The sequence below is a fragment of the Pseudophryne corroboree genome, chromosome 3 (genome assembly GCF_028390025.1).
Source record: "Pseudophryne corroboree isolate aPseCor3 chromosome 3, aPseCor3.hap2, whole genome shotgun sequence".
In the NCBI taxonomy this organism is placed as follows: Eukaryota; Metazoa; Chordata; class Amphibia; order Anura; family Myobatrachidae; genus Pseudophryne; species Pseudophryne corroboree.
Genome location: NC_086446.1, coordinates 315,612,431 through 315,628,752, shown reverse-complemented (window position 1 = coordinate 315,628,752; position 16,322 = coordinate 315,612,431). Strand labels below are relative to the sequence as shown.

General features: G+C 49.2%; 1 protein-coding gene across 1 annotated transcript in view; it reads left to right on the top strand.

Moving 5' to 3' along the window:
- NSF (N-ethylmaleimide sensitive factor, vesicle fusing ATPase) overlaps positions 1-16,322 on the top strand; it is a 243,493-nt gene that overhangs the window by 203,482 nt on the left and 23,689 nt on the right. Inside the window, exons 13-15 of the mRNA XM_063959459.1 lie at positions 15,332-15,427; positions 15,828-15,984; positions 16,088-16,221. Of these exons, the coding sequence (XP_063815529.1) occupies positions 15,332-15,427; positions 15,828-15,984; positions 16,088-16,221 (387 nt within the window). The remainder of the gene's footprint in view (positions 1-15,331; positions 15,428-15,827; positions 15,985-16,087; positions 16,222-16,322) is intronic.

Genomic DNA, 16,322 nt, shown 5'->3' with positions numbered 1-16,322 from the left:
TATATAAAACATGCCCAAAGAGACATTAGTCTACTGGGTTCTAGAGTCAACGCTATGTCGATTTCTGCTTGACGTGTCCTGTGGAACATGCAATGGACAGGTGATGCCGACTTAAGAGGCATATGGAAGGTTTACCTTACAGGGCTGAGGATTGTGTGGAGAAGGGATCTCGGACCTGGTGTCCACAGCTATAGCTGGTAATTCTGATCTTTTGCCTTATATTCCCGCACAGCCTAGGAAAGCACGACATTATCAAATGCAGTCCTTTCGATCACAAGGAAACAAGAAAGTCCGAGGTGCGTCCTTTCTTGCCAGAGGCAGGGGCAGAGGAAAGAAGCTGCACAACACAGCTAGTTCCCAGGAGCAGAAGTCCTCCCCGGCCTCTACAAAATCCACTGCATGTCGCTGGGGCTCCACAGGCGGAGCTAGGCCCGGTTTGGGCACGTCTTCGAAATTTCAGCAACAAGTGGGTTCACTCCCTGTTGGATCCCTGGGCAATAGATATTGTGTCTCAGGGATACAAGCTGGACTTCGAGGAGATGCCCCCTCACCGACGGCCCTGCCGGTTTCCCCCCACGAGAGGGAAATAGTGTTACCTGCAATTCACAAATTGTATCTTCAACAGGTGGTGGTCAAGGTTCCCCTCCTTCAACAAGGAGGGGGTTATTATTCGACAATGTTGTAGTCCCGAAACCGGACGGTTCGGTCAGACCCATATTGAATTTAAAATCCCTGAACATATACCTGAAAAGGTTCAAGTTCAAGATGGAATCGCTGAGAGCGGTCGTCGCAAGCCTGGAAGGGGGGGATTTTATGGTGTCTCTGGACATAAAGGATGCATACCTTCATGTCCCCATTTATCCACCTCATCAGGCGTACCTCAGATTTGTGGTACAGGATTGTCATTACCAATTCCAGACGTTGCCGTTTGGTCTCTCCACGGCACCGAGAATATTTACCAAGGTAATGGCGGAAATGATGGCACTCCTGCGGAAGCAAGAGGTCGCAATTATCCCATACTTGGACGATCTCCTCATAAAAGTGGGATCAAGAGAGCAGTTGCTGATCAGCGTAGCACTTTCTCTGCAAGTGTAACGGCAACACGGCAGGATTCTAAATATTCCAAAGTCGCAGTTGGTTCCTACGGCTCGTCTGCCTTTCCTAGGCATGATTCTAGACACAGACCAGAAAAGGGTTTATCTCCCGATAGAGAGAGCTCAGGAGCTCATGACACTGGTCAGGAACCTATTAAAACCAAAACAGGTGTCAGTGCATCACTGCTCTCGAGTCCTGGGAAGGATGGTGACATCATACGAGGCCATTCCCTTCGGCAGGTTCCATGCGAGGACCTTTCAATGGGACTTACTGGACAAGTGGTCCGGATCACATCTTCAGATGCATCGGTTAATCACCCTATCCCCCAGGGCCAGGGTATCTCTCCTGTGGTGGCTGCAGAGTGCTCACCTTCTCGAGGGCCGCAGATTCGGCATTCAGGACTGGGTCCTGGTGACCACGGATGCAAGCCTCCGAGGGTGGGGAGCAGTCACACAGGGAAGAAATTTCCAAGGTCTGTGGTCAAGTCAGGAGACTTGCCTTCACATCAACATCCTGGAACTAAGGGCCGTATACAACGCCCTACGTCAAGCGGAGACCCTGCTTCGCGACCGCCCAGTTCTGATTCAGTCAGACACCATCACCGCAGTGGCTCATGTAAACCGACAAGGCGGCACAAGGAGCAGGGTAGCGATGGCGGAAGCCACCAGAATTCTTCGCTGGGCGGAAAATCACGTAAGCGCACTGTCAGCAGTGTTCATCCCGGGAGTGGACAACTGGGAAGCAGACTTCCTCAGCAAACATGACCTCCACCCGGGAGAGTGGGGACTTCATCAGGAAGTCTTTGCACAGATTGCGAGTCGGTGGGAACTGCCACAAGGGGACATGTTGGCATCCCGCCTCAACAAAAAACTACAGAGGTATTGCGCCAGGTCAGGAGACCCTCAGGCAATAGCTGTAGACGCCCTAGTGACACCGTGGGTGTTCCAGTCGGTCTATGTATTTCCTCCTCTTCCTCTCATACCCAAGGTGCTGAGAATCATAAGGAAGAGAGGAGTGAGAAAAATACTCATTGTTCCGGATTGGCCACGAAGGACTTGGTATCCAGATCTGCAAGAAATGCTCACAGAGGACCCGTGGCCTTTTTCCCTAAGACAGGACTTGTTGCAACAGGGGCCCTGTCTGTTCCAAGACTTACCGCGACTGCGTTTGATGGCATGGCGGTTGAACGCCGGATCCTAGCAGAGAAAGGCATTCCGGATGAGGTCCTTCCTACGCTGATAAAGGCTAGGAAAGACGTGACAGTTCAACATTATCACCGTATATGGCGAAAATATGTTGCTTGGTATGAGGCCAGGAATGCCCCTACGGAGGAATTCCAGCTGGGCCGTTTCCTTCACTTCCTACAGTCAGGAGTGAATTTGGGCCTAAAATTGGGTTCCATGAAGGTCCAAATTTCGGCCCTATCCATTTTCTTTCAAAAGGAGTTGACTGCTCTACCTGAAGTTCAGACGTTTGTAAAGGGAGTGCTGCATATTCAGCCCCCTTTTGTGCCTCCAGTGGCACCTTGGGATCTTAACGTGGTGTTGAGTTTCCTGAAATCCCACTGGTTTGAACCACTCACAACGGTGGAGTTGAAATATCTCACGTGGAAGGTGGTCATGCTACTAGCCTTGGCTTCGGCTAGGCGTGTGTCAGAGTTGGCGGCTTTGTCACATAAAAGCCCCTATCTGGTTTTCCATGCGGATAGAGCAGAATTGCGGACCCGTCCACAATTTCTGCCGAAAGTGGTTTCATCCTTTCATATAAACCAACCTATTGTGGTGCCTGTGGCTACTACTGACTTGGAGGATTCCGAGTTGCTTGATGTGGTCAGGGCTTTGAAGATTTATGTAGCCAGAATGGCTAGGGTCAGGAACACAGTCTTTGTTTATCCTGTCTGCTTCCAACAAGCTTGGTGCTCCTGCTTCAAAGCAAACTATTGCTCGCTGGATCAGTAACACGATTCAGCAGGCTCATTCTGCGGCTGGATTGCCGCTGCCAAAATCAGTTAAGGCCCATTCCACTAGGAAGGTGGGCTCTTCTTGGGCGGTTGCCCGAGGGGTCTCGGCATTACAGCTGTGCCGAGCGACTACTTGGTCAGGTTCAAACACTTATGCACAGTTCTACAAGTTGATACCCTGGCTGAGGAGGACCTTGTGTTTGCTCATTTGATGCTGCAGAGTCATCCGCACTCTCCCGCCCGTTTGGGAGCTTTGGTATAATCCCCATGGTCCTTACGGAGTCCTCAGCATCCACTAGGACGTTAGAGAAAATGAGATTTTACTTACCGGTAAATCTATTTCTCGTAGTCCGTAGTGGATGCTGGGCGCCCATCCCAAGTGCGGACTTCTTCTGCAATACTTGTATATAGTTATTGCTGCAATAAGGGTTATGTTATGGTTGCATCAGGGTTGACCTGATGCTCTGTTGTTGTTCATACTGTTAACTGGGTAAGTTTATCACAGGTTATACGGTCTGATTGGTGTGGCTGGTATGAATCTTGCCCTGGATTCCCAAAATCCTTTCCTTGTACTGTCAGCTCTTCCGGGCACAGTTTCTCTAACTGAGGTCTGGAGGAGGGACATAGAGGGAGGAGCCAGAGCACACCAGAACCTAAATTCTTTCTTAAAGTGCCCATGTCTCCTGCGGAGCCCATCTATCCCCATGGTCCTTACGGAGTCCCCAGCATCCACTACGGACTACGAGAAATAGATTTACCGGTAAGTAAAATCTTATTTCTCTGACGTCCTAGTGGATGCTGGGAACTCCGTAAGGACCATGGGGAATAGACGGGCTCCGCAGGAGACTGGGCACTCTAAAAGAAAGATTAGGTACTATCTGGTGTGCACTGGCTCCTCCCTCTATGCCCCTCCTCCAGACCTCAGTTAGATATCTGTGCCCGGCCGAGCTGGATGCACACTAGGGGCTCTCCTGAGCTCCTAGAAAGAAAGTATATGTTAGGTTTTTTATTTTACAGTGAGACCTGCTGGCAACAGGCTCACGGCAACGAGGGACTAAGGGGAGAAGAAGCGAACCTACCTGCTTGCAGCTAGCTTGGGCTTCTTAGGCTACTGGACACCATTAGCTCCAGAGGGATCGACCGCAGGACCCGTCCTTGGTGTTCGTTCCCGGAGCCGCGCCGCCGTCCCCCTTACAGAGCCAGAAGCATGAAGATGGTCCGGAAAATCGGCGGCAGAAGACTTCAGTCTTCACCAAGGTAGCGCACAGCACTGCAGCTGTGCGCCATTGCTCCTCATACACACTTCACACTCCGGTCACTGAGGGTGCAGGGCGCTGGGGGGGGGCGCCCTGAGCAGCAATAAAAACACCTTGGCTGGCAAAATAATCACAATATATAGCCCCAGAGGCTATATATGTGATAATTACCCCTGCCAGAATCCATAAAAAAGCGGGAGAAAAGTCTGCGAAAAAGGGGTGGAGCTATCTCCCTCGGCACACTGGCGCCATTTTCTCTTCACAGTGTAACTGGAAGACAGCTCCCCAGGCTCTCCCCTGTAGTTTTCAGGCTCAAAGGGTTAAAAAGAGAGGGGGGGCACTAAATTTAGGCGCAATATTGTTTATACAAGCAGCTATTGGGGAAAATTCACTCAGTGATAGTGTTTATCCCTACATTATATAGCGCTCTGGTGTGTGCTGGCATACTCTCTCTCTGTCTCCCCAAAGGGCTATGTGGGGTCCTGTCCTCAGTCAGAGCATTCCCTGTGTGTGTGCAGTGTGTCGGTACGGCTGTGTCGACATGTTTGATGAGGAGGTTTATGTGGAGGCGGAGCAGATGCCGATAAATGGGATGTCGCCCCCTGTGGGCCGACACCAGAGTGGATGGATAGGTGGAAGGTATTAACCGACAGTGTCAACTCCTTACATAAAAGGCTGGATGACGTAACAGCTATGGGACAGCCGGCTTCTCAGCCCGCGCCTGCCCAGGCGTCTCAAAGGCCATCAGGGGCTCAAAAACGCCCGCTCCCTCAGATGGCAGACACAGATGTCGACACGGAGTCTGGATCCAGTGTCGACGAGGTTGAGACATATACACAATCCACTAGGAACATCCGTTACATGATCCCGGCAATAAAAAATGTGTTACACATTTCTGACATTAACCCAAGTACCACTAAAAAATGGTTTTATGTTTGGGGAGAAAAAGCAGGCAGTGTTTTGTTCCCCCATCCAATGAGTGAATGAAGTGTGAAAAAGCGTGGGTTCCCCCCGATAAGAAACTGGTAATTTCTAAAAAGTTACTGATGGCGTACCTTTTCCCGCCAGAGGATAAGTTACGCTGGGAGATATCCCCTAGGGTGGATAAGGCGCTCACACGTTTGTCAAAAAAGGTGGCACTGCTGTCTTAGGATACGGCCACTTTGAAGGTACCTGCTGATAAAAAGCAGGAGGCTATCCTGAAGTCTGTATTTACACACTCAGGTACTAGACTGAGACCTGCAGATGGTGCTGCTGCAGCGTGGTCTGTAACCCTGTCAAACAGGGATACTATTTTGCGAACATAAGACGTCATCTTATATATGAGGGATGCACAGAGGGATATTTTGCCGGCTGGCATCCAGAATTAATGCAATGTCCATTCTGTCAGGAGGGTATTAGAGACCCGACACTGGACAGGTGATGCTGCCTTTAAAAAGGCACATAGAGCCTTATAAGGGTGAGGAATTGTTTGGGGATGGTCTCTGGGACCTCGTATCCACAGCAACAGCTGGGAAGAAAATGTTTTACCTCAGGTTTCCTCACAGCCTAAGAAAGCACTGTATTATCAGGTACAGTCCTTTCGGCTTCAGAAAAGCAAGCGGGTCAAAGGCGCTTCCTTTCTGCACAGAGACGAGGGAAGAGGGAAAAAGCTGCACCAGTCAGCCAGTTCCCAGAATCAAAATTCCTCCCCCGCTTCCTCTGAGTCCACCACATGACGCGGGGGCTCCACTGGCGTAGCCAGGTACGGTGGGGGGCCGCCTCAAAAATTTCAGCGATCAGTGGGCTCGCTCACAGGTGGATCCCTGGATCCTTCAAGTAGTATCTCAGGGGTACAGGCTGGAATTCGAGGAGTCTCCCCCCCCCGCCGTTTCCTCAAATCTGCCTTGCCGACAACTCCCTCAGGCAGGGAGGCTGTGCTAGAGGCAATTCACAAGCTGTATTCCCAGCAGGTGATAGTCAAGGTGCCCCTACTTCAACAAGGACGGGGTTACTATTCCACACTGTTTGTGGTACCGAAACCGGACGGTTCGGTGAGACCCATTTTAAATTTGAAGTCCTTGAACACATACATAAAAAAATTCAAGTTCAAGATGGAATCGCTCAGGGCGGTTATTGCAAGCCTGGAGGAGGGGGATTATATGGTATCCCTGGACATCAAGGATGCTTACCTACATGTCCCCATTTACCATCCTCACCAGGAGTACCTCAGATTTGTGGTACAGTATTGCCATTACCAATTCCAAACACTGCCGTTTGGACTGTCCACGGCACCGAGGGTCTTTACCAAGGTAATGGCAGAAATGATGATACTCCTTCGAAAAAAGGGAGTTTTTAATTATCCCGTACTTGGACGATCTCCTTATAAAGGCGAGGTCCATGGAGCAGTTGTTGGTCGGAGTAGCACTATCTCGGGAAGTGCTACATCAGCACGGATGGATTCTATACATTCCAAAGTCACAGCTGGTTCCTACCACACGCCTGCTGTTCCTGGGGATGGTTCTGGACACAGAACAGAAAAAAGGTGTTTCTCCCGCAGGAGAAAGCCAAGAAGCTGTCATCTCTAGTCAGAGACCTCCTGAAACCAAAACAGGTATCGGTGCATCACTGCACACGAGTCCTGGGAAAAATGGTAGCTTCTTACGAAGCAAAATTCCATTCGGCAGGTTCCATGCAAGAACCTTTCAGTGGGACCTCTTGGACAAGTGGTCGGAATCGCATCTTCAGATGCATCGGCTGATAACCCTGTCTACAAGGACCAGGGTATCTCTACTGTGGTGGCTGCAGAGTGCTCATCTTCAAGTGGGCCGCAGATTCGGCATACAGGATTGGGTCCTGGTAACCACGGATGCCAGCCTTCGAGGCTGGGGGGCAGTCACACAGGGAAGAAATTTCCAAGGACTTTGGTCAAGTCAGGAGTCGTCCCTACACATAAATATTCTGGAACTGAGGGCCATTTACAATGCCCTAAGTCTGGCAAGGCCTCTGCTTCAAAACCAGCCGGTACTGATCCAATCAGACAACATCACGGCAGTCGCCCATGTAAACCGACAGGGCGGCACAAGAAGCAGGATGGCGATGGCAGAAGCCACAAGGATTCTCCGATGGGCGGAAAATCACGTCTTAGCACTGTCAGCAGTGTTCATTCCGGGAGTGGACAACTGGGAAGCAGACTTCCTCAGCAGACACGACCGACACCCGGGAGAGTGGGGACTTCATCCAGAAGTCTTCCAACTGTTGGTAAACCGTTGGGAAAGGCCACAGGTGGACATGATGGCGTCCCGCCTAAACAAAAAACTAGATATTGCGCCAGGTCAAGGGACCCTCAGGCAATAGCTGTGGACGGTCTAGTGACACCGTGGGTGTACCAGTCGGTTTATGTATTCCCTCCTCTGCCTCTCATACCAAAGGTACTGAGAATAATAAGAAAACGAGGAGTAAGAACGATACTCGTGGTTCCGGATGGGCCAAGAAGAGCTTGGTACCCAGAACTTCAAGAAATAATATCAGAGGACCCATGGCCTCTACCGCTCAGACAGGATATGCTACAGCAGGGGCCCTGTCTGTTCCAAGACTTACCGCGGCTGCGTTGGACGGCATGGCGGTTGAATTCCGGATCCTAAAGCAAAAGGGCATTCCGGAGGAAGTCATTCCTACGCTGATAAAAGCCAGGAAAGAAGTAACCGCAAACCATTATCACCGTATTTGGCGAAAATATGTTGCGTGGTGTGAGGCCAGGAAGGCCCCAACAGAGGAATTTCAGCTGGGTCGTTTTCTGCACTTCCTACAGTCAGGAGTGACTATGGGCCTAAAATTGGGTTCCATTAAGGTCCAGATTTCGGCTCTGTCGATTTTCTTCCAGAAAGAACTGGCTTCACTGCCTGGAGTTCAGACATTTGTAAAGGGAGTGCTACATATTCAGCCCCTTTTTTGTGCCTTCTGTGGCACCTTGGGATCTCAACGTGGTGTTGAGTTTCTTAAAATCACATTGGTTTGAGCCACTTAAAACTGTGGATTTTAAATATCTCACGTGGAAAGTGGTCATGTTATTGGTCTTGGCTTCGGCCAGGCGTGTGTCAGAATTGGCGGCTTTGTCATGTAAAAGCCCTTATCTGATTTTCCATATGGATAGGGCAGAATTGAGGACTCGTCCCCAGTTTCTCCCTAAGGTGGTATCAGCTTTTCACTTGAACCAACCTATTGTAGTGCCTGCGGCTACTAGGGACTTGGAAGATTCCAAGTTACTGGACGTAGTCAGGGCCTTAAAAATTTATATTTCCAGGACGGCTGGAGTCAGGAAAACTGACTTTTTTTTTTTTTTTTTCCTGTAGGCACCCAACAAAATTGGTGCTCCTGCTTCTAAGCAGACTATTGCTCGCTGAATTTGTAGCACAATTCAGCTGGAGCATTCTGCGGCTGGATTGCCGCATCCTAAATCAGTAACAGCCCATTCCACGAGGAAAGTGGGCTCATCTTGGGCGGCTGCCCGAGGGGTCTCGGCTTTACAACTTTGCCGAGCTGCAACTTGGTCAGGGGCAAACACGTTTGCTAAATTCTACAAATTTGATACCCTGGCTGAGGAGGACCTTGAGTTCTCTCATTCGGTGCTGCAGAGTCATCCGCGCACTCCCGCCCGTTTGGGAGCTTTGGTATAATCCCCATGGTCCTTACGGAGTCCTCAGCATCCACTAGGACGTTAGAGAAAATAAGATTTTACTTACCGGTAAATCTATTTCTCGTAGTCCGTAGTGGATGCTGGGCGCCCATCCCAAGTGCGGACTTCTTCTGCAATACTTGTATATAGTTATTGCTGCAATAAGGGTTATGTTATGGTTGCATCAGGGTTGACCTGATGCTCTGTTGTTGTTCATACTGTTAACTGGGTAAGTTTATCACAGTTTATACGGTCTGATTGGTGTGGCTGGTATGAATCTTGCCCTGGATTCCCAAAATCCTTTCCTTGTACTGTCAGCTCTTCCGGGCACAGTTTCTCTAACTGAGGTCTGGAGGAGGGACATAGAGGGAGGAGCCAGAGCACACCAGAACCTAAATTCTTTCTTAAAGTGCCCATGTCTCCTGCGGAGCCCGTCTATCCCCATGGTCCTTACGGAGTCCCCAGCATCCACTACGGACTACGAGAAATAGATTTACCGGTAAGTAAAATCTTATTTCTCTGACGTCCTAGTGGATGCTGGGAACTCCGTAAGGACCATGGGGAATAGACGGGCTCCGCAGGAGACTGGGCACTCTAAAAGAAAGATTAGGTACTATCTGGTGTGCACTGGCTCCTCCCTCTATGCCCCTCCTCCAGACCTCAGTTAGATATCTGTGCCCGGCCGAGCTGGATGCACACTAGGGGCTCTCCTGAGCTCCTAGAAAGAAAGTATATGTTAGGTTTTTTATTTTACAGTGAGACCTGCTGGCAACAGGCTCACTGCAACGAGGGACTAAGGGGAGAAGAAGCGAACCTACCTGCTTGCAGCTAGCTTGGGCTTCTTAGGCTACTGGACACCATTAGCTCCAGAGGGATCGACCGCAGGACCCGTCCTTGGTGTTCGTTCCCGGAGCCGCGCCGCCGTCCCCCTTACAGAGCCAGAAGCATGAAGATGGTCCGGAAAATCGGCGGCAGAAGACTTCAGTCTTCACCAAGGTAGCGCACAGCACTGCAGCTGTGCGCCATTGCTCCTCATACACACTTCACACTCCGGTCACTGAGGGTGCAGGGCGCTGGGGGGGGGGGGGGGGGGCGCCCTGAGCAGCAATAAAAACACCTTGGCTGGCAAAATAATCACAATATATAGCCCCAGAGGCTATATATGTGATAATTACCCCTGCCAGAATCCATAAAAAAGCGGGAGAAAAAGGGGTGGAGCTATCTCCCTCGGCACACTGGCGCCATTTTCTCTTCACAGTGTAACTGGAAGACAGCTCCCCAGGCTCTCCCCTGTAGTTTTCAGGCTCAAAGGGTTAAAAAGAGAGGGGGGGCACTAAATTTAGGCGCAATATTGTTTATACAAGCAGCTATTGGGGAAAATTCACTCAGTGATAGTGTTTATCCCTACATTATATAGCGCTCTGGTGTGTGCTGGCATACTCTCTCTCTGTCTCCCCAAAGGGCTATGTGGGGTCCTGTCCTCAGTCAGAGCATTCCCTGTGTGTGTGCGGTGTGTCGGTACGGCTGTGTCGACATGTTTGATGAGGAGGTTTATGTGGAGGCGGAGCAGATGCCGATAAATGGGATGTCGCCCCCTGTGGGCCGACACCAGAGTGGATGGATAGGTGGAAGGTATTAACCGACAGTGTCAACTCCTTACATAAAAGGCTGGATGACGTAACAGCTATGGGACAGACGGCTTCTCAGCCCGCGCCTGCCCAGGCGTCTCAAAGGCCATCAGGGGCTCAAAAACGCCCGCTCCCTCAGATGGCAGACACAGATGTCGACACGGAGTTTGACTCCAGTGTCGACGAGGTTGAGACATATACACAATCCACTAGGAACATCCGTTACATGATCCCGGCAATAAAAAATGTTACACATTTCTGACATTAACCCAAGTACCACTAAAAAATGGTTTTATGTTTGGGGAGAAAAAGCAGGCAGTGTTTTGTTCCCCCATCCAATGAGTGAATGAAGTGTGAAAAAGCGTGGTTTCCCCCCGATAAGAAACTGGTAATTTCTAAAAAGTTACTGATGGCGTACCTTTTCCCGCCAGAGGATAAGTTACGCTGGGAGATATCCCCTAGGGTGGATAAGGCGCTCACACGTTTGTCAAAAAAGGTGGCACTGCTGTCTTAGGATACGGCCACTTTGAAGGTACCTGCTGATAAAAAGCAGGAGGCTATCCTGAAGTCTGTATTTACACACTCAGGTACTAGACTGAGACCTGCAGATGGTGCTGCTGCAGCGTGGTCTGTAACCCTGTCAAACAGGGATACTATTTTGCGAACATAAGACGTCATCTTATATATGAGGGATACACAGAGGGATATTTTGCCGGCTGGCATCCAGAATTAATGCAATGTCCATTCTGTCAGGAGGGTATTAGAGACCCGACACTGGACAGGTGATGCTGCCTTTAAAAAGGCACATAGAGCCTTATAAGGGTGAGGAATTGTTTGGGGATGGTCTCTGGGACCTCGTATCCACAGCAACAGCTGGGAAGAAAATTTTTTACCTCGGGTTTCCTCACAGCCTAAGAAAGCACTGTATTATCAGGTACAGTCCTTTCGGCTTCAGAAAAGCAAGCGGGTCAAAGGCGCTTCCTTTCTGCACAGAGACGAGGGAAGAGGGAAAAAGCTGCACCAGTCAGCCAGTTCCCAGAATCAAAATTCTTCCCCCGCTTCCTCTGAGTCCACCACATGACGCGGGGGCTCCACTGGCGTAGCCAGGTACGGTGGGGGGCCGCCTCAAAAATTTCAGCGATCGGTGGGCTCGCTCACAGGTGGATCCCTGGATCCTTCAAGTAGTATCTCAGGGGTACAGGCTGGAATTCGAGGAGTCTCCCCCCCCGCCGTTTCCTCAAATCTGCCTTGCCGACAACTCCCTCAGGCAGGGAGGCTGTGCTAGAGGCAATTCACAAGCTGTATTCCCAGCAGGTGATAGTCAAGGTGCCCCTACTTCAACAAGGACGGGGTTACTATTCCACACTGTTTGTGGTACCGAAACCGGACGGTTCGGTGAGACCCATTTTAAATTTGAAGTCCTTGAACACATACATAAAAAAATTCAAGTTCAAGATGGAATCGCTCAGGGCGGTTATTGCAAGCCTGGAGGAGGGGGATTATATGGTATCCCTGGACATCAAGGATGCTTACCTACATGTCCCCATTTACCATCCTCACCAGGAGTACCTCAGATTTGTGGTACAGTATTGCCATTACCAATTCAAAACACTGCCGTTTGGACTGTCCACGGCACCGAGGGTCTTTACCAAGGTAATGGCAGAAATGATGATACTCCTTCGAAAAAAGGGAGTTTTTAATTATCCCGTACTTGGACGATCTCCTTATAAAGGCGAGGTCCATGGAGCAGTTGTTGGTCGGAGTAGCACTATCTCGGGAAGTGCTACATCAGCACGGATGGATTCTATACATTCCAAAGTCACAGCTGGTTCCTACCACACGCTTGCTGTTCCTGGGGATGGTTCTGGACACAGAACAGAAAAAAGGTGTTTCTCCCGCAGGAGAAAGCCAAGGAGCTGTCATCTCTAGTCAGAGACCTCCTGAAACCAAAACAGGTATCGGTGCATCACTGCACACGAGTCCTGGGAAAAATGGTAGCCACTTACGAAGCAAAATTCCATTCGGCAGGTTCCATGCAAGAACCTTTCAGTGGGACCTCTTGGACAAGTGGTCGGAATCGCATCTTCAGATGCATCGGCTGATAACCCTGTCTACAAGGACCAGGGTATCTCTACTGTGGTGGCTGCAGAGTGCTCATCTTCAAGTGGGCCGCAGATTCGGCATACAGGATTGGGTCCTGGTAACCACGGATGCCAGCCTTCGAGGCTGGGGGGCAGTCACACAGGGAAGAAATTTCCAAGGACTTTGGTCAAGTCAGGAGTCGTCCCTACACATAAATATTCTGGAACTGAGGGCCATTTACAATGCCCTAAGTCTGGCAAGGCCTTTGCTTCAAAACCAGCCGGTACTGATCCAATCAGACAACATCACGGCAGTCGCCCATGTAAACCGACAGGGCGACACAAGAAGCAGGATGGCGATGGCAGAAGCCACAAGGATTCTCCGATGGGCGGAAAATCACGTCTTAGCACTGTCAGCAGTGTTCATTCCGGGAGTGGACAACTGGGAAGCAGACTTCCTCAGCAGACACGACCGACACCCGGGAGAGTGGGGACTTCATCCAGAAGTCTTCCAACTGTTGGTAAACCGTTGGGAAAGGCCACAGGTGGACATGATGGCGTCCCGCCTAAACAAAAAACTAGATATTGCGCCAGGTCAAGGGACCCTCAGGCAATAGCTGTGGACGGTCTAGTGACACCGTGGGTGTACCAGTCGGTTTATGTATTCCCTCCTCTGCCTCTCATACCAAAAGTACTGAGAATAATAAGAAAACGAGGAGTAAGAACGATACTCGTGGTTCCGGATGGGCCAAGAAGAGCTTGGTACCCAGAACTTCAAGAAATAATATCAGAGGACCCATGGCCTCTACCGCTCAGACAGGATATGCTACAGCAGGGGCCCTGTCTGTTCCAAGACTTACCGCGGCTGCGTTGGACGGCATGGCGGTTGAATTCCGGATCCTAAAGCAAAAGGGCATTCCGGAGGAAGTCATTCCTACGCTGATAAAAGCCAGAAAAGAAGTAACCGCAAACCATTATCACCGTATTTGGCGAAAATATGTTGCGTGGTGTGAGGCCAGGAAGGCCCCAACAGAGGAATTTCAGCTGGGTCGTTTTCTGCACTTCCTACAGTCAGGAGTGACTATGGGCCTAAAATTGGGTTCCATTAAGGTCCAGATTTCGGCTCTGTCGATTTTCTTCCAGAAAGAACTGGCTTCACTGCCTGGAGTTCAGACATTTGTAAAGGGAGTGCTACATATTCAGCCCCTTTTTTGTGCCTTCTGTGGCACCTTGGGATCTCAACGTGGTGTTGAGTTTCTTAAAATCACATTGGTTTGAGCCACTTAAAACTGTGGATTTGAAATATCTCACGTGGAAAGTGGTCATGTTATTGGTCTTGGCTTCGGCCAGGCGTGTGTCAGAATTGGCGGCTTTGTCATGTAAAAGCCCTTATCTGATTTTCCATATGGATAGGGCAGAATTGAGGACTCGTCCCCAGTTTCTCCCTAAGGTGGTATCAGCTTTTCACTTGAACCAACCTATTGTAGTGCCTGCGGCTACTAGGGACTTGGAAGATTCCAAGTTACTGGACGTAGTCAGGGCCTTAAAAATTTATATTTCCAGGACGGCTGAAATCAGGAAAACTGACTTTTTTTTTTTTTTATCCTGTAGGCACCCAACAAAATAGGTGCTCCTGCTTCTAAGCAGACTATTGCTCGCTGACTTTGTAGCACAATTCAGCTGGAGCATTCTGCGGCTGGATTGCCGCATCCTAAATCAGTAACAGCCCATTCCACGAGGAAAGTGGGCTCATCTTGGGCGGCTGCCCGAGGGGTCTCGGCTTTACAACTTTGCTGAGCTGCAACTTGGTCAGGGGCAAACACGTTTGCTAAATTCTACAAATTTGATACCCTGGCTGAGGAGGACCTTGAGTTCTCTCATTCGGTGCTGCAGAGTCATCCGCACTCTCCCGCCCGTTTGGGAGCTTTGGTATAATCCCCATGGTCCTTACGGAGTTCCCAGCATCCACTAGGACGTCAGAGAAAATAAGATTTTACTCACCGGTAAATCTATTTCTTGTAGTCCGTAGTGGATGCTGGGCGCCCGTCCCAAGTGCGGATTGTCTGCAATACTTGTATATAGTTATTGCCTAACTAAAGGGTTATTGTTGAGCCATCTGTTGAGAGGCTCAGTTATTTTTCATACTGTTAACTGGGTATAGTATCACGAGTTATACGGTGTGATTGGTGTGGCTGGTATGAGTCTTACCCGGGATTCAAAATCCTTCCTTATTGTGTCAGCTCTTCCGGGCACAGTATCCTAACTGAGGTCTGGAGGAGGGGCATAGAGGGAGGAGCCAGTGCACACCAGATAGTACCTAATCTTTCTTTTAGAGTGCCCAGTCTCCTGCGGAGCCCGTCTATTCCCCATGGTCCTTACGGAGTTCCCAGCATCCACTACGGACTACGAGAAATAGATTTACCGGTGAGTAAAATCTTATTTTTTCCCCTTCAGCTAAATATTAGTATTGCTCACTGTGGCAGCGCTTGGTAATCATATACTAGCAGTTATTTACCATTTCCTTTCTTGATTTTGGAAATCGGTAAGAGATCCTATACTTGTTCATGCTCCCAATAAATCAAACAACTTTGCCGTTTTGAAGTTCATGCACTGGAAAAGAGATTGTTTTCCTTACTAATGTCCATGTTTTTCTTCAGGCTACCAACAAAGTAGAGGTTGATATGGAAAAGGCTGAATGTCTCCAAGTGACGAGAGGAGACTTTTTGACCTCTCTGGAAAATGACGTAAAGCCTGTAAGTGATTCTCCGACTAACCACTTGAAAACTCCAGAAACTGAGCTCTGATATTCCTCCCAGTTTCCCTCTATATCCTGTCACTCGCACCTCAAAGACTCAGGAACTACAGTCATACCTACTGTTATACCTTTTTCCCTGTCATATTTTTATTTATTTATTAACCGTTATTTATATAGCGCATACATATTCCACAGCACTGAATATTTGACCATTCAAATTAATCCGTGCCTCATAGGAGCTTACAATTATATTCCCTACCCCATGTACACACAGAGAGACTTGCAGAGTCACTTTTAAGCAATTTGGACTGTGACTATAAAGTATGTGTATGGACAATCTTCTCACATCTCCAAGCATTAACCTTGGGCTGTAAAAACATTTTTTTATTTTTTTTTAGGCATTTGGAACGAACCAAGAGGATTATGCAAGCTATATCATGAATGGCATCATCAAGTGGGGTGACCCAGTAAGTCGTGTCTTGGATGATGGTGAACTGCTGGTCCAGCAAACCAAGAACAGTGATCGCACACCACTGGTCAGCGTTTTACTAGAAGGTAAGGGTGCTAAGCTGTAGATGACTGGTTGTAGGGGATTTGTTGTCTGAAAGAGACGGTGGTATTCCTATATTGCCCCAATTCACATGCATCTTTTTTCCAGGTCCACCTCATAGTGGAAAAACAGCACTTGCTGCCAAGATCTCTGAGGAATCTAATTTCCCATTCATTAAGATCTGCTCACCTGAGAAGATGATTGGTTTCTCTGAGACTGCCAAGTGCCAGGCCATGAAAAAAGTATGTGCACCTTTGTGACATTCATTAAATGTTGTATTATTCATTAACAGGGTAGCCTAGCTAAGAGATCCTGAATCCGGGAGCTAAATCTTCAATGTCCT